Source organism: Cyprinus carpio, chromosome B1 (assembly GCF_018340385.1).
Source record: "Cyprinus carpio isolate SPL01 chromosome B1, ASM1834038v1, whole genome shotgun sequence".
In the NCBI taxonomy this organism is placed as follows: Eukaryota; Metazoa; Chordata; class Actinopteri; order Cypriniformes; family Cyprinidae; genus Cyprinus; species Cyprinus carpio.
Window position 1 is genome coordinate 34265190 of NC_056597.1, and position 26681 is coordinate 34291870.

Genomic DNA, 26681 nt, shown 5'->3' on the forward strand with positions numbered 1-26681 from the left:
TCCTCAAACCGGCTTCATTTATGAAGAAATTGCAGGGTCACAGACACCAGACCTCACACTGATCCAGATACAGGAACTAAAACAGTCTACGCTACGGCCCAAATACCCACAAACCCCTCTGATTCTATTAAAACAGTCTATGCTACTTCACAATTACCCACAACCCCCTCTGATTCTACTAAAACAGTCTATGCTACTTCACAATTACCCACAACCCCCTCTGATTCTACTAAAACAGTCTACGCTACTTCACAATTACCCACAACCCCCTCTGATTCTACTAAAACAGTCTATGCTACTCCACAATTACCCACAACCCCCTCTGATTCTACTAAAACAGTCTATGCTACTCCACAATTACCCACAACCCCCTCTGATTCTACTAAAACAGTCTATGCTACTCCACAATTACCCACAAACCCCTCTGATTAGTTGCTCCATCATCATCATCATCCTCCACTGATGGTCTGAATGACACAGACGCTTCTGATGTTGTTCCTTCAACAATTATCTGTCTTCACATTGATGTCTATCATTGCATGCTGTTATGAGCCAGTGATTACAGTAAATACTGTACATGTTATTGATCGACTGTTTCAGTTTGTTATTTGCTCAGTAAACACCCACCGTTGCACCTGCTGAAGGGATTTATGTAATGTTTTCTCATTTTGCTTAACATTGTATGTGCAGTAATGTGTTTTATGTGTTTTGTTGTATATAACTATGAATAAAAAAAGGATGATTGTTCTTTATTATTTTAACATGAAATCACATCAGTAACTAATGCTCTTGTTCTTACAAACTCAGCAGCAGCTCAGATCTGTCCACATAAACTGCATTATGATTTGATTTATGTTTCAGTTACACAGATCCTGAAGGTCAGTTATTGTGCATCATGTTTTATGAGGTGTAATGTCATCATCTGGACAGACAGTGATTGTGTTTTTGTTGAATCTGAGTCGCTGTCCGTGGTGCTGAACATCATCTGAACACTAGAGGGTGCCGCTGGACTCTCAATCCTCAACACTGTCATTTCTCCTTTATTTGTTTCACTTAGGTTTTGATCTGCTGTGTTTGATATGTGTCTCCTGATGTCCCTGTGGAGACCAGATTCATTGATTCTTAACATTTCTTGTTTTTTTTGTTGTGATTATTTTTTTTATGATTATTTTACTTTATTTTATGTAAAGTATGTTGAATTACCATTGTGTGTGAAATGCGCTATATAAATAAACTTCCCTTGCCTTGCCTCAAAGGAGTAAAAGGCTGATTTATATATTTGTTTCACTTATGTATTTAATGTGTAAAGTAAGTCTTAAATTTGTCTAGATTTTAATATGATGTTTGGACAATTATCAAAAGTGAAAACTTTACCATATAAAAGTTTGCCATTTTTATCAGTCAGAAACATATCCTTATATAGTTACCATAGAGTTTCTACTGTTTACATGTGTGTCCTTGAGATGGCACTGTCCGGAGTCTGTCTGTCTGTCTGTCTCTCTCTCTCTCTCTCTCTCTCTCTCTCTCTCTCTCTCTCAGAGGAACTGGGCGTCTCTGTCACGTTCATCTGTTCATGTTAAACATGTGACCAGGAAAGAAACACTAAAACTCATCTGAACACACATCGAGAGCTTCAGAAGAACTGAATCTACTAACAACAGAGAAGATCACTGAAGAAGAGAGAAGAATGAAGATCATCTGGACTTTCACTCTGCTGATGATTCCTGGTGAGAGTCTGAACTCTTTCACTTCAGCTCATGTTGATGTTGAAAAGTTGAAGAAATCTCATTTCTGTGTAGTCTCATAAATATATTAAAGTGTTTTAATGCTGGTTTGTTGTAGGTGTGTTGAGCTCCATCAGTGTGACAGGATATTCAGGAAGAGGAGTCAGCATCACATGCAGATATGATAGACGATATACAGACAATAAAAAGTATTTTTGTAAAGGACAGTGGTCAAAGTGCACAGACCAAATCAGGACTAATACTAAAAATAAACAGGTTGATTCTGGAAGATTCTCTCTGTATGACGACACAAGAGCAGCAGTTTTCACGGTGACCATCAGAGATCTGAGAGAACAGGATTCTGACATTTATTACTGTGGGACTGATATTTATGCAAAAGTAGATTCCTACACTGAAGTGAAGCTGAAAGTTGTAACAGGTGAGTAACTGAGACTCTCAAACCCATGATGATCATCAACGTCACACACTCAACACTGACTGTGATTACTGTGGATCACAGATGTAATCCTCTAACATATAATAAATAACTTCTAAGTAACTAAATATTATCTTTTCATGTAGTATTTACAATCATAGTTGATTTTGACTTGCATTCAAAATGCTGCAGCAGATATTTTCAACTTAAATTACCAGATTTGTGTATACTGAGCGATAAATTCCTAGAATTTGTGTTTTATAGATGAAAAAATCAGTGCTGTGAGAGGATATTCAGGAGGAAATGTCATTATAAACTACAAATATAAGACACTAGAAGAGAATCCTTTGATAGATGTGTGTAAAACTGGATCAGATCAGTGTTTTACTCTAATAAACACTGACAGAGCAGCAGAATGGACACATGACGGCCGATTCTCTGTTCATGATGACAGATTCTGCTCGTCTCTTACGTGTGTCTATCAGAGAACTGAATGAGAACGATTCTGGAGAATATAAGATTACAGTCAAAGTTTCTGAAGACTACAGTTTCATGCATTTGTTTCTGTGCTGAACTGATGAATCTGTTGTTTAATGTGAACTTGATTTGTCTCTCAAGCAGCTGATTGTTGTGAGAAGAGCATCAGTCTCTCAGCTGCTGCAGGAGGATCTGTGAACATCAGCTGCAGATACCCACAATCCCACAGTGCTCATGTGAAGTTTTGTCTGCAGGAGATCTGGAATCTGATCTCTGTGCTGAAGAGACGTCTGTGAAGGAGAGCAGAAGATGGAGCGCTGAGGGACAGATGCAGCTGTATGATGACAGAGAGCAGCAGCTCCTGACGGGAATCATCAGTCATGTGACTCAACAACATTCAGCTGAATACTGGTGTGGAGTTCAGTCTGATCAAGGACACAAGAGCTTCATCACACGAGTCCTCATCAATGTTACAGGTCAGTACTAATGAAACAAACCAGCATTTCTAGATGCTTTTATTTCAAGTTGGCAGTTTGTGGTTTTGGGTGTCAAGAAATATGTCTGACGGTTCAGTAATGTGTGAAAAACATCAGCGTTTTTAACAGGAAGTGAAATATCAGTAAGTGAGAAAATATACATATCTAGCACGCCATCTTACTGTGTTTTAGGTGCAAACAGTCACAGAATATCTACATCATCATCAACATCAACATCAACATCATCATCATCATCATCTTTATCTTTCTCATCAGGAGAATCTCCACTGGTCTCATCTGTGTCTCCTATAACAGGTACAGACTCACTGTTTTCTGTCAGTCACTCAGTTTTGATCTTCAGAGTGATTGAGTGAATCTCTGGTGTTTGCAGGCTCTTCTCTGATCATCAGTGTGTCTGTGCTTCTGCTTCTGATCTTCACTGTGATTCTGATAGTGATCATCACTCTCTGGAGGAGACGGCAGTTGCACAGTAAAACTCCTTTTACTTTCTTTAAAAGACAATTTAATAAATGCATTGAGATGTGATATGATCCACATGGGTGTAAAATTGTGTTCATCTGTTTATTTTTGACAGACGCTCATTCCTCATTCAAAAGATCTCAAAGGACACCAGCAAACATTGACGCGGTTGGTAGAATTAATGTGATTATAAAACAGATGTTTGTTTTGATCAAACCTAGTACCTGATTATTGAAAGACTGAATTATTATTAAATATGTAAAAGCTCTTTCTCTCCCCAGGCTTCTCATTATCATTGTGATTACGAGGAGACTGAATACAATCACAGACAATTACCCACAAACCCCTCTGATTCTACTAATGCAATCTATGCTAATCCAGAATTACCCACAAACCCCTCTGATTCTACTAATACCATCTATGCTACTCCACAATTACCCATAAACCCTTCTGATTCTACTAATACAATCTATGCTAATCCAGAATTTCCATAAACCCCTCTGATTCTTCCAACAGCGTTCACACTTTAACATCGCAGAAGTCCACGTCTTTCAGTCATTATCATCCACTGAGGGTCTGAATGACACAGACGGTCTTAATGATGTTCCTTCAACAATTATCTGTCTTTACATTAATGTCTGTCATTGCATGCAGCTGTGTGACTACAGTAAATATATGTTAGCGATCTGCTGTTTTTAATTTATTTGCTCAGTAAACACAACCATTGCACCTGCTGAAGGGATTTATGTAATTTTCTCAATATGTTTAAAACATGGCATGTATTTGTGAACAAAATAAAAGATGACTGTTCTTTATGACAACACAGCATTATTATTTTAGCATCAAACCACATCAGTAACTAATTTTCCCAAGTAGGGGTAACTGCAGCCTGGAGCAATGGGCATGCCAAAAGGTGGGGGCGAGCCGAAAGGTTTCTCATTGGTGAAACGAAAGGTAGGGGGCGTGCCAAAAGGTAATGCGAAAGATGGCTGTAAAAAAAAAAAAAAAAGGTGGCGAGTCATATACTCTTAATCGCAGATTAAAAGGAAACCATAAATTCAACATAATCCTATAAAACCAAATTTAATTCTTCCAAGGTAAAAACGGCGTTAATGATATTAAGAATATTATTTTAAATTACTTTTGAAAGTACCTTCTGCATGGCGCGGGTTACTGACGTCATCACCACCGCAAGTTTAGGTCTTGATTTATCAATAATCAAAAACAAATTACAATTATTTTTCGAGAATACAAACGTCTCTTAACACAGTTAGTCGCACTAGCTGTTCTTAAACTAAAGTCAAAAGTTGTATTTGTTAACATTAGTTAATGCACTGTGAAGTGAACTAACAAGCCGAACAGCTGTATTTTTATTAACTAACAAAGTTTAATAAATACTGTATCAAATGTATTGCTCATAGTTAATGTTAGTTAATACATCAGTGTCAACAAATGAAACCTTATTGTAAAGTGTTACCCTCGAAAACTGTTTTGCCTGATAGAGAAAAATATATAGTTGACAAAACCACTAAATTATAAAATTGAAAAATTAGTCAGAAGAGTTTAGTAACCTTATGTTAAGTTGCATAAGCAAACAGACACAGCTTTATCCACTAAAACATTTATTTAGCTTTCAGTTTCAGTCGCCAATTCAAGTAAAAAAAAAAAAAATATATATATAGATAGATAGATAGATAGATAGATAGAAAAATAAACCAATCACTCATTCATTCTGTAGTAGCAGAACATAGAACAGAATCCAGCAAACTCTTTGTCTGAATAGAAAGCTGTGAAGACCCCCTTCTTTCCATGGCTACAGTATCTACAGCCATCACACCTGCTGAGCTCAAACTCACTCTGTAGGTCTTCCTCACATCTGGACTGACAGACTTCCAGTCAATCATACCTACACAAGAGAAAACACAAATGTTGAGAGATTCAAACAAAAAGTAACCAATAAGTATAACTAAATACAAAATAAAAAAGACTGCAAGTGTTGTCTCTAGCAGAAGCGCAAAGTGTCTGAGAGTGCAAGTGCAAGTCTGCAGTCAGACCCTTCTCCATTATATTATAATATAATTGTACTGCAGACTCTGCACTGAGAGTCATTTCTGTTACCAAAAGTACATATGATTCCTGTGCATGTTTTCTAAAAGAATGGAATCACAAAAAAGGTGACTGGCACTCATCTATACCACAGGTTATACTAAAATTTGTGTTATGTGCATGTGCAACTCCAACATGTTGGATTAACTTCAAAAGAGTGAATGTCCTTCGAGTGCACTTTGGGGAATGGTACAGTTGAGGCATGAGGATCTAATACAAAAGGCTGATCAGAGGAAAGTTACTGGCAGTGCTTGTCTCCATCTTATAATATTGACACTGTGCCTCTGAAGGAAAGTCAGTGTCTTTCTCAGGTGTGTTGGATATGCAATGTTGAAAGCAGAATACATACAGAAGGCTGTTATGAAGGCTTCATCAAGGCTGGTGCACTGACACACGTCTATTCCATCTGTCACCACACTGAGCTCTGCTCCTATGATCGCCATTTTCCAGTCAGTATCCATCAGCTGTATGGTAGGAAAGGGTGTAGTAGGGTCCCCCTACATAAAATAAAAAATAAAATTTAATAAAAAATAATAATAATTAAAAAAAAAAAAAAGAAGACACTTTTCAAATTCATCAAATTCTGTTCCATCCCCTTTGGCTCAGACAGTGTAGCTGCATACAGTGCAGAACTGCAAAAACTATTAGAAGCTAATGTATAAGGGTCACAATATACGATGCATTTCATGTTCTGGTTTACACTGATAAATCTTACATTGTTTTAAATTTTTAACAGATGGGCTAAAAAGGTACAGAAGAATAAAATATTACATGAAAAGATTTGAAACAAGATATTTTACAGTTGATTATTTATTTTACTATACTCACTCCAGCAGGTGTCCTTAAGTATGAGTATTTTTTGAGTACATCCTCCAGACATTCCTTCCGTGCTTTCTCAGCGTCTCCAGGAGAATGTTCCTGCCGTGTGATCATTGACAGTCCAGGTGTCTGGAGGTGTTTTCTGATACTCACTTTGTAGCACATTCACATGGGCCTCAACAGACACTGAATCCTCCCCAACACAAGTTTCCTTCATCAGAACAACAGAAACAGATAATGCCTAGACCATGAGAGATATGAGAAACATCTAAATACTTACTGAACAAGGTGCTTTGGACATAAAAAATAATAAAAACATTGAACTGCATAAACATTAAGATGATGGTCAGGCAGTGAAAAAGTGGAGTAGATACAAAAAAAAGATTTAAATATCTGTAGTACAGTATCTTCCTTACATTGAAGTGAAAATGTAAAATTGATTAACAGTGCAAAAATAAATGATGCATATGGCAGTGTGCTTACATATGTTACAATAACCTGCAAGTGGTGCACATTCTGCTTTAAATTTCCGGTTTAGGGATGTGTCAGGTGTGCTAAAAACACAAATTTGACTGATTGTCATTTTCCAGCAAACAAAGATTACAATATATTGTTACTACAATATCGTGTGTGATTATGTTGATAGAGATAAATCCATGGATTAAAAACAATGTAACTTACACAGTTATTTCCTTTATATTTCTCTGGAAAGGGTTCTTCACAACCAGTGTGTTGGAAACATGAATATACTCTGCATTAGTTGGATACCTAGCAGAAAGGTAGAAACAAACTCTGAATTAGTTATTTAAATTATTATTTTGTCTAATCGTCTTCATAGATTGTGAACTGATCTTAGTTCAGTTGTAATAGCAGAAGTGGTAATAATTATTATTCTTACAGGATGTATTCTGTACTGTATTACACAAAAAGGGACACAGATACAACTATCAGCTCTGAGAGCTTCGATGCAGATGCGCTCATCGTTTTGTCTCACTGTACATACAGTATGTCTGTCAACAAACAATAAACCAATTTACTAAAGCTGCAAGATATAACGCAAAGGGAAAATTATGATCGTATTGTAACAAGCTATCTTAATATACATATTTGTGGTATATAAAGTATAGAATAAACGTGTGATGAACTGAATTACCTCACGTCTTATCGCCGCCACCTTCTCTTGTCTAAAGGAAAATTACGTACATGTATATTTACCGCTGATTGGCCAACAGAGTAAAACTGCTTTGACCAATGAGAAACATTTTGGCACGCCCCTACCTTTCGGCACGCCCATTGCTCCAGGCTCCACCGGAATTTTATGGCAGTCATTTCCTAAACCTTGGGATTGGGTGTGATGGTGAGGGTCAACCTGTAATCCACTGAAAAATCCTCTCTTAGGTGGTCTTGTGTGCTAAAGGTGTCTGGCAGTTGTCTTGGCATCTTATCTGATGTTTCTGAACATTTGTTTATGTTCATCCACTAAGATCCAGTCACAGTATGGCACATCTCCCTCCAGTTAGGATCCCTGCCATAAACTGGTCCCTGGAATGCCATCTTAACTCGTTGTTCACCACATGAGTTTGACACTCTTTCTGTAGATGATCTGTCTGTGTGTGTCTGTAGGTTGTCTGGCTGTATGGTGACAGAGGAAGGCTGTGGTTATTTGTCTTCAGCTCTGAGTTCAAACCCCTCACACCTGAGAGAGCTGGATCTGAGCTACAATCACCCAGGACCATCAGGAGTCCAGCTGCTCAAACATAAACTAGATGATACAAACTGCTCACTGCAGATACTCAAGTATGTGGACTACAAGAAACCTTAAAGTAAAATGATAATATCTTCTTTTCATTAAATCCACATTTTTACCTTAAATATATATTTATACCATATCATTTAATAAAAGTGAAACATTAGCACTATTCACATGGGATTAGTATAACCTGGTGACCTCTGATCATTTGTAATAATTGCAGAGGTTGTCTGTGATCCTAATCCTATGTGTATCAGCCATTTTTGTAATTTGTAAAGTTAAAATTGCCCCTGCAAATGACCTACCATATATCACCAAACACGAGGTTCTGTGATAATATTAGTCCTGTGCAAATCAACATCTCTGTGATTTGGCCAGGAATTGGCGGGGTTGTAAATGACACAGGGCATGAAACTATATTGGATTCTTTTCTTTTTTTTAATCCATCTAACTGGACCATAGAATGGGACTGTCAACCAGGGATATGACTAAACAACGCAGTGACATGTAGTCGCCAAGTGAAAACATATTTCCATTGGACTACAAGAAATATAATTTGGGTAGAACTATTTTTATATGGTTATAGTCTATTTTGTTAAGTATTTTTGTTTAATTATTATTGTTATCCGTATCTAACACATGGTACATTTTAATGATAATAATAGCATAACAATAATTATAAAAAAAAAAAAAAAAAAAGGTCTCAATCTTACTAGCCCATGCCTTGACATCAAATCTGGGAGATAAGTCAGTATATTCAAGTAAAATCAAAGGCTTTGCTTATCCTGTGCAAATGCGCCACACAAAATTCAGATGTGGGGGAGTAATTTCTAAATCACACAAGGTCCCCAGATAATACTAATCCTGTGCGAACAGGGCTATAGTCAAAATTGCTGTTCAATCTAAATCTAATAAAGAATGTGTACTGAAAATATAACTAAAATTACAAGCATATTAATTAGAAAATGTAAAAGGTTATAAGATGTTGTAGTGTTGAATGTTGTAGTGGTAATGTAAAACAATTACAACAAAATATTAACATGTCTTATTTGGAATTACATGTATCAAACCACCTTTAAGTGAACAAAGATGTACACTCTGAGCTTTTTTTACTGTTTTGGAACAATATGTATTCAGAAAAACAATACAAATAAATATGAATTGACTGTTTATATTAATTGACGGTACATGAACAAATTTTCCAACAACTTCTTATTCTTTATGCCTGTATTCTTTCTTCTTAGTTTGGATCATGGAGAGTGTTTCAGGATCAAACCAGGAATACAAAAATATAGGTTCTTTTGCTGACACTCTCTTGCATATTTAATGATAACAAATGATATTAATAAACTATTTTTATCTCTCTTATTGTGTTCAGATGCGTGTGATCTCACACTGGATCCAAACACAGCACACACTCAACTGATTCTGTCTGAGGAGAACAGAAAGGTAACACATGTGAGGGAGCATCAGTCATATCCTGATCATCCAGACAGATTTGAGAACCATGAGCAGGTTCTGTGTAGAGAAAGACTGGATGGAATCTGTTACTGGGAGGTTGAATGGGAAGTTTGGGCTCGTATTGCAGTGGCCTATAAAGGAATCAGCAGGAAAGAAGGGACTATGTGTAACTTTGGAGACAGTGAAAAATCCTGGTGCCTTTTCTGCACTGGTGATGTTTTTGTTGTCTGGCACAACAATATAAGCAAAAACATACCAACTCATTTACCACAAACTAATAGAATAGGTGTCTTTCTGGACTGGCCGGCCGGCACTCTGTCCTTCTACAGCGTCTCTGACACACACACACTCACACATTTACACACATTCAACACCACATTCACTGAACCTCTCTATGCAGGGTTTAAGGTTTTTGAGTCCTCACTAACTCTGTGTCAGATTAAACAACAGACACACAATTGAAGTACACTGACTTCATGTTTGTCTCACAAACACACTTAACTGTCAGTGCTGTCATCGTACATCACTTTGGCCTAATTACGGTACATTTGAAAGTTTCATAAAATCTGTGAAAATCACGGAGTGGGGGGTTGTTTTGTAAAGGTGTCATCAGTGATGCTGAAGTTTGTTTGACAGTTGCTATCCATGTTGCTGAAACCATGTCAGAGTGTGCACAAAAAATGTATTTATGCAAGCATTAAGTATCCAAACAAGTCCAGTTAAATTGCCAAAAATCTTGGTCTGTTTGCTCCTAAAAATCATTTATTTATTAAATTATTTTATTAATGTTAAAATTTTCAAAACTAATATATCAGATAGATTTCCTTTTTTAGTAGTTCCCTGTATAGGCTCAAGAAGAGTGAACTTACATGTACACTTTACTAACACCCTCTACTGGAAGATTTAAAGGAGTGGTCGACTGGCTATTTTCAAAGGCTTGATTGTGTTTATGGGGTGCACTGTAATAATAATAATAATAATAATAATAATAATAATAATACATTTATTTTATATAGTGCCTTTAAAAGTTGCTTTCTCAAGGTGCTTTCCAAGAAAGCTTACATAAAGAAAAACAATATAAGACAATATACTATAAATTCAACAAGAAATAAATCACAAAACAATACAATTTAAATAAATAAATAAATAAATAAATAAATAAAAATAAAAGCTTTCCTGAAAAACAATGTTTTGAAAAAGTTTTAAAAACAGCTAAAGATTTAACGTCCTAATGTCAACTGGGAGAGAATTCCACAGTTTTGGAGCATGTGTTGAAAAGGCCCTGTCCCCACTGGATCGGAACCGTGTTTTGGGAACAACTAAGAGACTGTGCTGAGAATATCGTAAATTGTGAATTAGGCATATAAGGTGTTAAAAGATCTGCCAGATATTGTGGAGCGAGACCATGTAGAGCCTTGTATGTAAGCATTAAGATTTTAAAATCTATATGGCATTTAACAGGGAGCCAGTGTAACGTCTTCAAAACAGGAGTTATATGGTCGCCAGCCCTAACCCCAGTTAAAATTCTAGCTGTTGAATTCTGCAAGTATTGCAAGTTGTTAAGAGAGGATTTGGACACTCCAACAAGGAGAGCATTGCAAGAATCATTTCATGAGAAAACAAAAGAATTACATTTTTCAGCAACAGAAAAGGTCAACATAGGCCGAATAGGTGCAATATTTCTAAGATGAAAAAAGGAGGTCTTTACCGTGTTCTGTACAAAAGGCTCGAATGACAGGGTGGCGTCAAAGATAACACCAATATTTTTTAGTTTACTGTGTAGCTCTAGGGCAACAGCATCAACTGCTAAATCTGTAGAAGCAGTATTTTGCAGTTGGTGGGGAGATCCAAGAAGCATAACGTTTAAAAAAAAAATAAATAAATAAAAAAAAAAATATTTAGTTTTAGAGCTATTCAGACAGATTTTTTTTTGGAAAGATGAGGGACATCCACAAATTAACCAGGTTGAGAACGTATATAAATCATCAGCATAGAGGTGGTAGCTGAGGAAAAGGCTTAATAGCTGACCAAGAGGATAAATATAAATGCTAAAAAGCAGGGGACCAAAAACTGTACAGTACAAACAGGAGCCACATCAGCTCTGAAACCATCCATAAAGACAAATTGACTGCGACTCATAAAATATGACCTAAACCAATCTAGTGCAGTCCCAGATAGACCAAAGACAGTTTCCAGTTGATTAAGTAAAAGCATATGGTCAACAGTGTCGAAGGCTGAACTAAGATCGAGTGAGATGAGAATCTAGAGAGCGCCAGAATCAGAAGCTAACAGTAAGTCATTAACAACTTTAACCAAGGCTGTTTCAGTGCTGTGCAGTTTCCTAAACCCAGATTGAAGTGGCTCAAACAGATTATTGACCATTAGATGCTTGTGTAATTGAGACGAAACAACACCCTCTAAAATTTTAGCATTAAATGGAAGATGAGAAATCGGATGAAAGTTACTGAGATTCTTCAAATAACTGTATTGCTTTTTTTTAATATGGGAGTGACAGCAGCAGTTTTAAGTGCTATTGGCACAACATCAGTGGCCAAGGAATCATTTATTATTGTAAGAACAACGGTGCACAAGTGACCAAAACAGGATTTGAATAAACTGGAAGGCAGAGGATTAAGTATGAGAGTGGAAGCTTTCACACGAGCTACCTGTGCACAAAGAGACTCAGAGGTGACTAAGGAAAAATTAAAGAAGGGTGTATTGGAAAAATTTAGGAGATTAACTATAGAAAAATTAGGAGAACTAAGAGAACTAAGAATATCTTTTTGTTATCAATTTTTAAACTGAAGAATTTAAGAAAATCATTGCATGTCTGAACTGACGCAGTTACAGTATTCGCACCATCTACTTTCAATAGACTGTTATTTATGTGAAAAAGCTGCCTAGGGTTATTATGATTATTTTCAATAATCTGAGAAAAATATGAAGACCTTGCAGTCAATTTCTGCTTTATACTGGCCCAAAAAGGTTTTCCAAGCTTTACAAAAAAACTGACAGTGTCAGAACCACGCAATTTACACTCCAGTTTGCTACATTCCAGCTTCTTTGAGTGCATATTGTCATTATACCAGGGAGCTGTATGTACGAAAAAGACATTGTGTGTTTTAACAGGTGCAAAAATGTCCAGATTGGCAGCAATTATTTAAGTAAAATAATTTTATGGTCAGAATGGACAGAAGAAAAATAATCCAGGCATGCATTGATCGAATTAGCAAAAGCCGCAGGGTCAGTTGATTGCCATTTATGGGAAGAGACAATACATGCAACAGGCCTTAAAAAATATGATACCTCCAAATTAAAAAGGATGGCTGAATGATCCGAGAGTCCAACATCTACAGTAGAGAGATTTGACACAAAAGCATAATTTGCCTTAACTAAATCAAGCGTATGAGCTTTACAATGTGTAGGAACATTCACAAATTGTGTAAAATTAAAACAGTCCAACAGAGATAAAAAGTCCTTGGCCAGAGCACAGTCTTTCTGATAAACATGTACTGTATGTTCATTTTAATATGAAATTAAATTATGCTGTGTTGCCACAAGGTGTTGCAACTTGACCACGTAAAGTATAGCATCTTGGACAGACACACAAATGCTGTTTTCATACACAGTTAACTAGTGTAAGGTACTATTTATCCATTTTATTTTTTTTTAGTACAGTCAATTGCGTTTTTCAAATCTCTTCAAATCACCTTCTGAGGTGTTAAATGACAAGACCTTAAACCGTTGCAAAAAAATAAATAAAAATATTTTCAGGATTTTAAACATCAACAATGAGGGTTAAAGCTGAAAGACCAAAGCACCTAAAGCATCTAAATAAAGAAATCACAAAATGTGACTATATACTTATATCAATTCATTTAACTTTTTTCTTTATCAAAAATCTTCAGTCACATCTTTTCTCAGTCCTTGAATAAAATAAACCCCTCATCGTGTAATCCACATATCATACTGAAGAGGCACACCTCTGCAAGCACTTATCTAATTCCTATATACACACATATCTTATATATCTTGTTATATCATATATCATGTCCTCTCAGGTTTTCAGCACTTCACTTCTGCTTTAGTTTGTGTATTAATCTATCTTATACTTTAATCCTGGCATCACAAACTTTGGTACAGCAATTGTTGGCTCTTCTGACAAATTGATTGTGATGTTCATGATTTCTCAGTCAATTTGGATAAAACCATCTGCTAAATTATAAAATGCACTGTAAAACCTGACAAGTCACAGTAACTCAAACCGTTTGAGTAAACACATATCCTTAAAAACCTGACAAGTTAGGTTTACTCAAACCGTTTGAGGAAACCGATTGCCTTAAACCATTTAAGTTTTAAAACTAACACACTGTAAAAAACCCGACAAGTAACGTAACTCAAACCTTTTGTGTAAACAAATATCCTTAAAAACATGACAAGTTGGTTTTACTCAAACCGTTTGAGGAAACCGATTGCCTTAAACCATTTAAGTTTTAAAAACTCAACAGTTATGAGTACTCTGAACTTAATTCAGTTGAGTTCACTGAAAGAAGATATACATTGCAATTAAGAAATTAAGTGATTAATTGAGTGATAATTGAGCATTAGTAATGAACACCTGCTGTTAACAAACAGAATTACTGAAGAAAAGAGAGAAAGGAACTACAACTAACTTCAGACACAGCCTCACTAAAACCTGACAAGTTATGTTAACTCAAACCGTTTGAGGAAACCGATTGCCTTAAACCATTTAAGTTTTAAACAAACAGTTATGAGTACTCTGAACTTAATTCAGTTGAGTTCACTGAAAGAAGATATACATTGCAATTAAATAATTAAGTGATTAATTGAGTGATAATTGTGAATTAGTGATGAACAGCTGCTGTTAACAAACAGAATTACTGAAGAAAGAGAAACACAAGAACTACAACTGACTTCAGACACAGCCTTAGATAAAATAAACTGAAATAAAATACATTAAATCTCTCAAGATCTGATTAAACAACCCCACAAACAGCATCACCAGCTCCACTTATTAATAACCAGACTGACTTTATTTCTGTCAGACGTCTACAGAAGATCTGATTGAGAATTAACTAAGGTTTAGATGTTGATTTATGTTTTCATTTAAAGTAACCATGTTCGAGATCAGTGTTTGCTTTAGTTGGGCTCTTGACCCTTGATTTCTGTCTTAGTTTTTTTCTTTGGCTGTTGTAACCATTTGTTGTAACTCAAAAAAAACCAGAGAAAATAATCATCAGGTGTTAAACACACACTCACACTCTTAGAAGCTGCTTTTATCCAAAACAACTTACAGTGCATTCAGGTTAGCATTTTTTTGTTATCTAACCTGTACCTAGATGTTGGTTGTTATGCTGTATATTGGTGATGATGATCATTGATTATTGAACTGTTTGGAGTCTAATCTCTGATGAAATAGGTGTTGGGTAATTAGCTGGATTGATTACAGTAAAACTGATTCTAAGAGCCAGCGGTTCCGTGATAATCAGTTAATATAAAAAACTTTCCAAACAGTTTTGGTTTTCTGTGGTGTCACTCAGTCACACACAGACATCAATAATCAGCATATGAACCTCAACAATGGTGACCATTAAAAAAAAAAATAAAAAATACAATGCAGCAGAGCATGCTGGGGGCCATGGATGAGTTTTGTACTACAATAGTACCCAGCATGCATTGCAGCATGTTTTTTTTTTCTTTCGTAACCATTGTTGAGGTTCATATTCTGATTATTGATGTCTGTGTGTGACTAATTGACACCATAGAAAACCAAACTGTTTGGAAAGTTCTTTATATTAACTGATTATGAAAGAACCACTGATGTTTTTGAATGGTTTTTCATTGTAATCAACTGAACTAACTATAGAGCAGCTATTTAGTAAGATTTTGAACTCTCAACAGCTCCATAATTGATGATTATAACAACCAATACCCGATCATATTTTCTCTGGGTTTTTTTGAGTTAAAACAGTGTTTCAAAAATACATGGTTACAACGCCCAAATCAAAAAAAAAAATCTAAGACAGAAGTCAAGGGTCAAGAGCCCAACTAAAGCAAACACTGATCTCTAACATGGTTACTTCAAATGAAAACATAAATCAACATCTAAACCTTAGTTAATTCTCAATCAGATCTTCTGTAGACGTCTGACAGAAATAAAGTCAGTCTGGTTATTAATAAGTGGAGCTGGTGATGCTGTTTGTTAACAGCAGCTGTTCATCACTAAAGCTCAATCAGCACTTAATTAATCACTTGATTACATAATTGCAAAGTTTTAAAACTTACATGGTTTAAGTAAAGGCAATCTGTTTACTCAAACGGTTTGAGTTACTGTGACTTGTCAGGTTTTACAGTGTGTAAATCAAGACACTACTGTCAATCAGTCACAGCTCTAACCAAAGAGAGACAGAAAACACTACATTTGTCAGCAATTTCAAAAAAGTGAAAATCCGGGCTAAAATCATGCACTGTGAACTCAGCATTAGAGTCTGTGTTTCCACCCTGCCATGAATCTCCTGTGTCTCTGCTAGTTCTGCCCAGTACCAAGTCTGTGTAGTTGTTGATGCTCCTGCCTAGCCTCCCTCTCAAAACCACCCAGTCTTTTGGCTCCAGCTTCTCGGCTCTTCTATGTTCTCCACTTTGCAATGTGGTTGAGCCTCAGATTTTCCAGTTTCCATCTTCATCCTGGGGCTCCACCGGGTTCTGTTGATCCTCCGGCTCAGTCTTGGTCAGTCATTGACAGTCATGCACAGAAGAAGAGCTCAACCTCGTGAAAGTCACCTGTGATAGTAAGAGTCACTCCTGGAACTCCAATCCAATTGTCATCAGGTTTATCAGTGATGAATCTGAAATAGTAGGTGTTTGTCCTTCTGTGTCACATGACTATGTAGCAGGAGAGGTGAGAAAACAAGACATGTCCAAACTCACAGCAGCATCTCTCTAGTATTGACTGTATGATCATGTGACCCTCATGAGAAACAGACAGCCGAGTGCTGACATCAGACTTTTTGATCTGACATCCGTAGTTATGAAGGCAGATTTTGCTGATATTGTTGACTCGTGAATGTAATACCTTAAGAAAGCTATCCATTCATATCAAATGGCATTAAATTGACCAGCTGACATGCGTAATCATGGAAGTACAAGGTTTTAAATCTCACATGCAGCAAGGATGTAATGCATGACAAAACATTTGTGTGAACAGAAGCTGTGTGAACAGAAGAATCTTCAATGTAGCCAAGTACACCCGGCTGCAGTCTGCAGATCGAGGCTGGGCTGCACATGCCCCATACCTACTCTGATTGGTTTGATCGTCTTTCATAGACATACATGTATGGAAATCCAAGTCTACCAAAATAAAAAAAAAGGATGTTGATTAAAAAGCTAAAAATCCTGTGCAGTTTTACAAAGCCTTTACTATAATGCAGTTGTTTATTGTTCTCAATAAGATCTTCTGTAGACGTCTGACAGAAATAAAGTCAGTCTGGTTATTAATAAGTGGAGCTGGTGATGCTGTTTGTGGGGTTGTTTAATCAGATCTTGAGAGATTTAATGCATTTTATTTCAGTTGATTTCATCTAATGCTGTATCTGAAGTCAGTTGTAGTAGTTCTTGTGTTTCTCTTTTCTTCAGTGATTCTGTTTGTTAACAGCAGCTGTTCATCACTAAAGCTCAATCAGCACTTAGTTAATCACTTAATTACTTAATTGCAAAGTTTTAAAACTAAAACAGATTAAAAAAATACAAAAGATTAGCATAAGTTATTTGTTAGCTTCTTATCTGTCCAAAAATAAAGTAAAATATAAAGCTTTGTGTATTTTTTTTTTTTTTTTTTTTTTTTGAAAGAAACTGGTTTAATGAAAAGAATTTAAGTCCTTGGGGATTATTGTATTAATTTATTCATTGGTTTCCTTAATGTTATAAAGGGATTTATTATTGTTTTTTTTTTATTATTATTTCTTTTTTTTTTCTCCTTAAATATACATTTCTGGTCCACACTCCAGCACAGTAGGGGCGGATATGCATCTTAAACGTTAGTTGCCACCCGCCATTATAAATACAAGAAGAAGAAGAAGAAGAAGAAGATTCCAGAGAACGCAGTCCTGTAAAACTTTGGTTCCGACCATAGTTCCCGAGCAAACTAACTTTAGTTTGCTAACTTTAGCGCCAGAGCTTGCAAAACAGTGTTACTGCTTCAGAATATTTCTGACATATCGACACATATTGGATTTAACGAAAAATAGGTGTTGTAGAGAGCTGCTACATTTTTTTTTTTTTTTTTTGGTTTAACCTACATCGGATGGAGACCAGATGTGCTTGTCACATATTTTAAAATGAAAGCAGTCACTTCTGCCTATTTTTTTTATTATTTATGTTTATTTATGTCGACAAGGAAAAACAAAAGTGTTCTATAACTGGTCTCCCCTTTGGTATTGTCAACAAATTGCTTAGCTGGAAAAAATAATGATAAATGTCATTAGGCTTAAATATATATAACTCAGTGGCACATACAGCTGTGCCATTTCAGACATAGCATCCAAACAAACTATTCTGAATTGTGGGTAATGAGGTGTTTATATTGAATATATGTTTTATATTGTCTTCTCACTAGCGGTTGAGTGTAGAAAAAGGAGGATGTCTCTTAGATCACCTATAGAAGAGAAAGAAGGAAGGAGTCAGAGAGGAAGAGGAGTGGAGCAGGGGCGAGCAGTGTCCGGCCATGGCGCTACAGTGGGGTCATGGTCTTCCTCAACCCCTTCCTCGAAGATAGAATAACTGCCAGTGATATGGAAGCGGGGGTTGGGGAAGCCCTGACCCCAGAGGAAAGAGAAGATGCCATGGCCGGGCACAGTCAGTCAGCACAGGCAACATACACACACAGTCAGCAGTGTGAGGCAAACCAGCTGAGTGAGAGCCTGAGCCAGTTCAGCGTTGAGGTTCAGGCAGGACCATCAAGCCCAAGCCAGTCCAGCGTTCAGGGACAGACAGCGAACTCACACAGGAGAAAGAGAGCACACAGCAGCACACAGTTTGAGGAGAGGTTGTTAACAGCTTTGGAGGCTGTGAGTAGGAGAGCTAGCACTCCTCAGGAGGACAGTGACAGTTTATTTTTTTTAAAAGCCTCCTGGAGGACTTCAGGACCCTGTCATTGAGGACCAGGCAGGATTTCAAGTTCCAAATTCATAAGCTGGTGTATGATGCAAAATGTCTGGAGGCTGGACTCACTGAACACTGGGGAGAGAGTAGCAGGGGGCAGCTGACAAGTCTGTGAGGGGTGTTAGTAAGCTTATATCCCTCACAAGTCTTGTCAGCTGCACCTTGTGCTTTCTCCCTCATACACAGTAAGCCTTCTATGAAACGTTTTGTTCCATTAGTGTTAGAAAATGTTTAGTATAAAAATATTTGCTCCAACAGTGTTCAAAAATGTTCAGTATAAAAGTATAAACTATAACAAATATAAAAACTTTCCCCAAAAAAAAAAAATTGCAAAAAAAAAAAAAAAAAAAAGAAAAAGAAAAAACTTGAATGAATACTGCTGAATTTTTTTTTTCTTTTTTTTAAGAATATCTTATTATTTTTAAGTTAATGTCCCAGCAATAAAATATCGTCAACATTCTGGTAACTTAATATACTACAAATTCTTCTTTAGTAGATCTTAATAACAACTAAGTATAAAAAACTTTCAAATTATGAGACACCATGAATATGAACTAAAATGTGCTTTTTACGTACTGTCTTTTTATTAAAAAATATATTTAGTTACCACTTTGTATGAAAGAGTTTCAAGTGGTACCTAAACACATTTTCTAAATACATTTTCAGCACATTTTAGTTGGAGAGTGGTTGTTGCCATATTATATTTATGGAAAGCATGCTTTTTTTGGAATGGACTGATTTGTGGCTCTTAAAAGAGCCGCTAAAAGCAATGGCTTATGCCACAGGTTTCCAGGGGACAGCTCCCTCTGTGGAGAAATAGGTCATCAATTTCTCCCGGACATGGATAGCCTCCCGTGTGGGGTTGTTGCTGCCCACTCGGGTGACCTCCTGTAGACCAGCAGCTTCTCCGTCTCCAGCTGATGGCATGGACGTCCTGGTGCTGTTTGTGGACCTTCTCAGGAAGTTGTGCAGGACACAGGTAGCCTTCACACAGGCATCCACATTGGCAGGGCTGATCTCAATGACTCCTCTGTACATACGCCACTGAGCTGTAAGATTACCAAAGGTGTTCTCAACAATCAGCCTTGCCTGTGACAGCCTGTAATTGAAGATTCTTTGCCTGCTGGAGAGATTGTGTCCTGGGAAAGGCCACATGAGGTCTCGGCGGAGTGGAAAGGCTTCATCAGCCACAAACACATGTGGCTGGGGTCCCAAATGCTCTGCACTTGGCAGCAGAGCATCCTGTGGCAGGCCAAGGGTCCCATCTCGTAGTGCCTGGCCGAAAGTTGAGTTAGCCAGCGCACCGCCATCACTTGTCCTCCCGTAGCTGCCCACATCGACTACCCGGAAGCAGTACTGGGCATCTACCACTGCCAGGAGCACAACTGAGTAAGTCCCCTTGTAGTTGAAGAACAGGGATCCTGAGTTGTCAGGGGCCTTGATCACAACATGTTTTCCATCGATGGACCCAAGGCAGTTGGGGAAGTTCCACCGATGGAGGAAGTCAGTGGCGATGGTTCGCCAGTCCTCAGTGGTGGGGACTGGCATGACCTCCTGCACCAAGGCATCCCATATTGCCCTGGCGACCTCTCCAACAATCCCTGCCATGGTGCTCACTCCCACATGATAGCTGAAAGCTATGGTGCGGTAGGAGTCTCCAGTGGCCAAGAATCTTCAAAAACAACAACTAATTACTTGGGCAAAATAAAAAAACAAAAAATCTATTAACAAAATAAAATTGTTTAAAATTTTACATTAGCCAACTTGTGTACAAATTTGAGGTACTTGTACTTTCCTTGAGTAATTTCTTTCATGCCCTTTTTCTATTCTACTTCTACTCAACTGCATTTTCAGAGGGAAATATTGTACTTTTTACTTAACTTACTTTTTTCCACCACAACAAACTTACTCAACCAACTCCAACAGTAAAATCATGCTTTTACAATAATTAATTAGTAATAATAATACAATATTATGTATAATAATATCATAGTCCCGGTTGACTTTTAAACCTTTAAATACATTTTCCTGATTATACATACAATAATTAAAGTATTTTCCTGATTATACTTAACATTTTCAATGCAGGACTTTTACTTGTATCGGAGTATTTTTTACAGTGTGGTATTAGTGCTTTATATATTAAATAAAGGACCAAAATATCTCGTCCACAACTGCAAAAAATACAGCATTAGACTATATTACAAACTGATAAATAGCCATGTAACAACCTATGAAACGAATTTCCAACCCATATAAATTGCAAAACAAAATGTAAACTCATAAAGAAAAAAATAAATAAATCACGAACTCACCATAGACAAATTGCGAGGCGTTCAGCCGGCTCAATTGCGCGCCGATAACTGGCATCCTGCCTTGCATTTCAAGGGCCCACTTTTGATAGCAGATTGTCAAACTGGTCCCTATCCAGCCTGAAATATCGCTGGAACCTGCCGTCGTCCAGCCGCAGCTGCTGCACCAGCCGGTGATATTCTCCAAGCTGCTGTCCGGCTTGGAGAATGTCATGCACCCACACGGATCTCCGACATATTCTCCGCAGGCAGAGCAATGCCACGCCAAACGCAACAACTTCATCCTCCATCGTGATGTGAATTTAATAAGGCACACAACACTATTTATAGGCAACATTTTCCCGCTAGAACACTTGATTTTCAGCGGGAATGCAATTCATTTGCTCAAAATAACACCGATTTGACCAACTGCATTAAAGCTACACTTCAACCAGGAGAGTTTGAAATGTAGGTTGCACACAGTTTAATGGTAAAGTTAAATAAACACCAAGGCTAATAAATGTCTCCTATAATGTTGAAATTAGACTACCATGAACACAAAAGCCACACCACACAAATGGCTTTTAATTGGTTTATTTCGTTAGCAAACATGCAACTACAATAAAGTTATTTCCGCCGATCAATTTCTTACTTTTACATTTAAAATATTTAATGAGGTTAACTTATAAGGTTACCCACCTTGTGGTCAGTCTGCACAAGATCAACAAGCTTGTTTGCTTTGCAGCCCCTTTAAATACAAGATAATCATTCGAACTACGTCAGAGTGTCAGGGCGCTCACAAATCTTTCTACAGCATTGTTGGCAGGGCGGCCAGAGCAATTTTTAACGCTCTCGACGGCAGCGGTGTGAAAGCACAGTCACGCGTGATTCATCATTCTGAGCGATACTCTACTCATTAGGCTGAGGCTGCGTTGTTGTATTTTTTACATTAGCGGCAGTTACTCCACTAGGCCCAACCTGCGCTCTATGTGGGCATGTCAACTTTTTGTGGCCAATTTCACCGCATTCATAACACTTCAAGCTACCTGTATTGACATAAAGCATATAAGATTTTCCTTCATGCACAACTCTGAAAGCCACATCTAACTCCGGCACATTCAGAAACATAAACACTTGTCTCCTAAAAGACATCACATGTTTTAGTGCTTCATTCTTACATCCTAATGGGATCGTTTTGATCGCACTAGCACATTTACCATACTGAACTAATGCACGCTCAATATACTCATTTCCAATAAAGGGGGAGACGTTCGAAATATAGACTTTTGTCATTGGTGTAACAAGCTGTGAAACAATAACAAATTCGCCACCATTGTGGTACAATCCCGTTGACTATCAGGCGGTTCACTAGCTTCTCCTCTTTAACAAAAAACACCACCGCTTTATTCATCCTGGAGGCCGAAGAAATGTTGTCATATCCAACCTCCTCTCTGACCTCCAGCAACACATCCTCCACAGACACACCCTGCACAGGTACACATCTGGCTCCATGACGCCGCGAAACAGGTGGTTCTCCACCCGCCAGCAACGACGCCATGCCAGTGCCTTGGCAAACACCATCAATACGTGTTTTTAATTGTCCAAATTCAGCTCTTCAGAAATATTATGTCTCAGATCCCCCTTTTTTTAAAAAAAAAAAAAGAAGTGAGAAAAAATAAATAAAGAAAAACAACAAAAAAAAAAACTATCAAACACCTCTCAGTAAAATCCCTTACCACCACCCCCAAACGCTCCCAGCGTGCACCGGAAGTGTGTGTGTGAGAGAGAGAGAGAGAGAGACTGTACTGATCAGAGAGAGAGAGCCAAAATAACTGATCAGCCACTCTAAGATGAGCTCCTGAAAAATCATAAAAGAAAAACATAACGACAACAAACAACTACAAACAACAGAGGAACAATTTGGATTCATGGAAATCATGATCACCACTCCAGCAGCTAACTGCAGATTTCCCTCCAAAACTGTCAAGGATTTTTTAAAGGAACTCCAGCTGAAAAACTTCTCACAATTGTTGATCTTCAGCTACTAAACAGAGAGGTGAGCTCTATCTGGCACAAAACTTTGACAATTTTTTTTTATTTTTTACTTTATTAGAGAGAGTAAAAGCTCTCATTATTACAAGCTAAAGGCTAAATCTATCTGCAGCTTAGGCTCAATGCCCCAGTCTGATCACCATGGCAACCCTGGCGCAAACTGTGCAGGGAGGTGTTACCCAGAGAAGTGCAGAAGTGTGCAGGCACGAAAAAAAACACAAAGAGAAAACACTCAGAGACAATCCTGATGTTTTGTATGCTGACTACATTCAACTCAATGGGAAGAGAATTAAGAACAACCTCATCTTCTACACCACTCTAATTACTACATGGAAATTGGCCATCTGTGAGGAATACAAGCCATTTTTTAAAGAAGGAATTGGTCGAGGGGGAAGATTAACTATATGTAAAGATGAAATACTGGATACAGACAACCCCATTCTCACCATAACCTAGTACACTAAAGGCACCTTCCTACTGCAAGGCAATGAAGCAAGCCTGAACTCAGATTTTTTCCCTGCTGAAGGCCAGAGTCGAGGAGGAGAGAAACGAGCCTCAGGAAGACTGCACAGACTCTGAGGAGGAAGACCCAGTGAACCTTTCACCTTCACCACCTGATCGTTGACTGAGAGAGTCCAGGAACTGGACTTCACTGAATTCAAAGAACACACTCAGGCCAAACTCTCAGACACACACAACACAAATCTTTACATCCAAGAGCTCAAAAACAAACTTCAGCTGCTGCGGAAAAACACTCACTCTTCCATCACTGAACTCACAAGAGCTCTCAGAGAACTGCAAGAAGACAACCAAACTCTCCGTGTAAAGATAGGCAAGCTAGAAGAGGACAAAGACAGAAAAGAAGAGATCTTCTCCAGACAGCTGCAAGACATGAGAGAGCAGTTACAAAATAACACAAAAGACAACACACTTTGCTACAGTACAAGTCCTACTACAGACAAATCAGACCACACATATACAGAAAACAGGCCTGCCACAAACACACAGACACCCACAGAAACACAAGCCTCACCTGCCCACCATCCTGAACCTGATCCAGATGTCCTCCTCCTCATGGACTTCCCACATCAAAAAGTCACTGCAAAATGGTGCCATGCCCACCAGATCATCAGAGACTTCACAGGACACCCCTCACGTGTTTTTCTACACACTGGAACTAATGACCTTTACTCCCAGAGTCCCGAATTATAATTTCCACACTTCTCCCAAGACACGACACACCACCACACGGCATCTACAGTATTAATGATGAAATCTCCCGTGGATGTTCTTCGCTCCCTAATGTACACCTGGCCCACCACCACAACATTGGCCTCCAACACCTCTATGATGGACTCCACCTACACAAAGATGCAGTACGTGTTTTTGCAAAGACCCTAAAGGATGCAGCCCTAGGCCGCAGACCATCATCACCAAGGCACCTGTTACCGACTCCAGAATCCTAATGGCCCATTCACCCCTACAACCCCACAGGGACTACAGCAGCACCTGGACCTGCTGGACAACTACTGCCAGAACTGGGCCCTGGCAGTAAACCTCAAAAAGACCAACATTATGGTCTTTCAGAAGAAGCCCAGATGTCAGGAACACAGATACCAGTTCAGTCTAGGCAGCACCGCCCTAGAACACACGATGCAGTACACTTACCTCGGCCTGATCATCACTGCATCGGGGAGTTTCAGTTCGGAAGTGAATGCTCTCAAAGATAAAGCTCGAAGAGCTCTATACGCAATCAAGAAAAAATTCCAAAATATTGAATTACCAATTCCAATTTGGTGTAAAATATTTGATAGTGTTATTTAGCCCATAGCGCTGTATGGAAGTGAGGTATGGGGTCCACTCAATGATCAGAGCTACACTAGATGGGACAGACATCCAACAGAAGCCCTACACACAGAATTCTGCAAAATGATTCTAAAATTACAAAGAAAAACACCCAATAACGCATGTAGGGCATAATAATACCAATTCCCATTGATTATTAATATGCATAAAAGATCCCTCAAATTCTGGATGCATCTTAAGTCCCACAGAATCGCTACATTTTAAAGCGCTACAAACCCAAGAACTGAACCCTGAAAAGAGTCCACTCAGTCAGCTAGTTCTGAGACTTACTAACCTGACTAACTCTACTAACACTAGCCAGTCTCAAACCAGCATTGCTTCTCACCCAAACATTGAAATAAATCAAATTATCAAAAAATCAAAAAATACATATCTGGAACATTGGGATCAAGAAACTAAAACACAAAGTAAATTAGAATTCTATCTTACTCTAAAATCAGATTATGAATATGAAGATTATATCCAGAGTGTCAGAGACACAAAGCAGAGACAGATCCTGAGCAAGTACAGGCTCAGTGAGCACAGTCTAGCCATCGAGACTGGCAGACACAGAAAGAGCTGGTTACCCAGAGAGCAAAGAGTGTGTGTTCACTGTCAGACAGTAGAGATCGAGACAGAGACGCACTTCCTCCAGCACTGTCAGAAATACATGTCCATAAGAAGCCTGAGAGACAGCAAGTGAACGTGTGTGTGTGTGTGTGTGACCTCAGTGTGTCTAACCCTATTGTGCACCACAGTCATCCTTAGTATGGTTGTGTGTTTAAAGACTGTGGTATCAAATCTTCACACATTATAATCTGTTACAGTTTAATATTTTAAGATGTTATAATATTCAGTTCCATTGCTGTGATGTTCATTTAATTATTATTATTATTATTATTATTATTATTATTATTATTATTATTATTATTATAATTTTGTATATTAAGCTTTGGCAATATTGTATCATTTACATTTATGCCAATAAAGCAATTTGAATTGAATTGAAATTGAGAGAGAGAGAGAGAGAGAGAGAGAGAGAGAGAGAGAGAGAGTCTGGTGGACAGACATGTAAACAGCAGCAGCTCTAATTACACTGAGGTGTCATTCATCTGTGTTTATCATTACATTTTATTTCAGAGATTAATGTGATAACTAATACACAGCAAAAAATCCAGAGTGAAATTAACTCTGCTGGGAGTACATGTGAGACCACACTCAAGAGTGTGAAAGTGTTAAAATAGGAGTGTTAAATAAACACTGAAGCAGAGTTAAAGTTAATGAGATAATTAAGTGATTAACTGAGTGATGATTGACCATTATCGACGAGACCTGATGTTAACAAGCAGAATCAACAAAGACAAAAATCTAATTTTTTTATGTCACCATTATAGTGGTCAGTGTTTGTTTTAGTTGGGCTCTTGACTCTTACATTTTTAAAGTTAGATTTGGTTTGGCTGTTATAATTCAGTTGTAATAGAGAGACGAGCAAAAATAAAAACATGATTATGTTTTACGTGATATTAGTTATGTTTTTACATAATATTTATTTGACCTGAATCACCAAACTTATTTAAAGCCTAAAAC

General features: G+C 37.7%; 2 protein-coding genes and 1 long non-coding RNA gene across 3 annotated transcripts; all 3 read left to right on the plus strand.

Moving 5' to 3' along the window:
* Positions 1-614: 614 nt before the first annotated feature.
* On the plus strand, positions 615-3124 carry LOC122135805 (CMRF35-like molecule 7). The gene is made up of 4 exons (XM_042716068.1): positions 615-1727; positions 1843-2163; positions 2779-2925; positions 3039-3124. The coding sequence occupies exons 1-4, from the start codon at positions 1688-1690 to the stop codon at positions 3122-3124; spliced, it is 594 nt and encodes a 197-aa protein (XP_042572002.1). The 5' UTR covers positions 615-1687.
* Positions 3125-3330: 206 nt separating this feature from the next.
* On the plus strand, positions 3331-4496 carry LOC122135958. The gene is made up of 4 exons (XR_006153814.1): positions 3331-3428; positions 3505-3603; positions 3709-3761; positions 3875-4496. It is a non-coding gene; the product is annotated as an uncharacterized LOC122135958 (long non-coding RNA).
* Positions 4497-9520: 5024 nt separating this feature from the next.
* LOC122135806 (stonustoxin subunit beta-like) lies at positions 9521-10309 on the plus strand. The gene is made up of 2 exons (XM_042716069.1): positions 9521-9563; positions 9647-10309. Exons 1-2 carry the CDS (start codon positions 9521-9523, stop codon positions 10189-10191), a joined length of 588 nt encoding a protein of 195 aa, XP_042572003.1. The 3' UTR covers positions 10192-10309.
* Positions 10310-26681: the final 16372 nt, after the last annotated feature.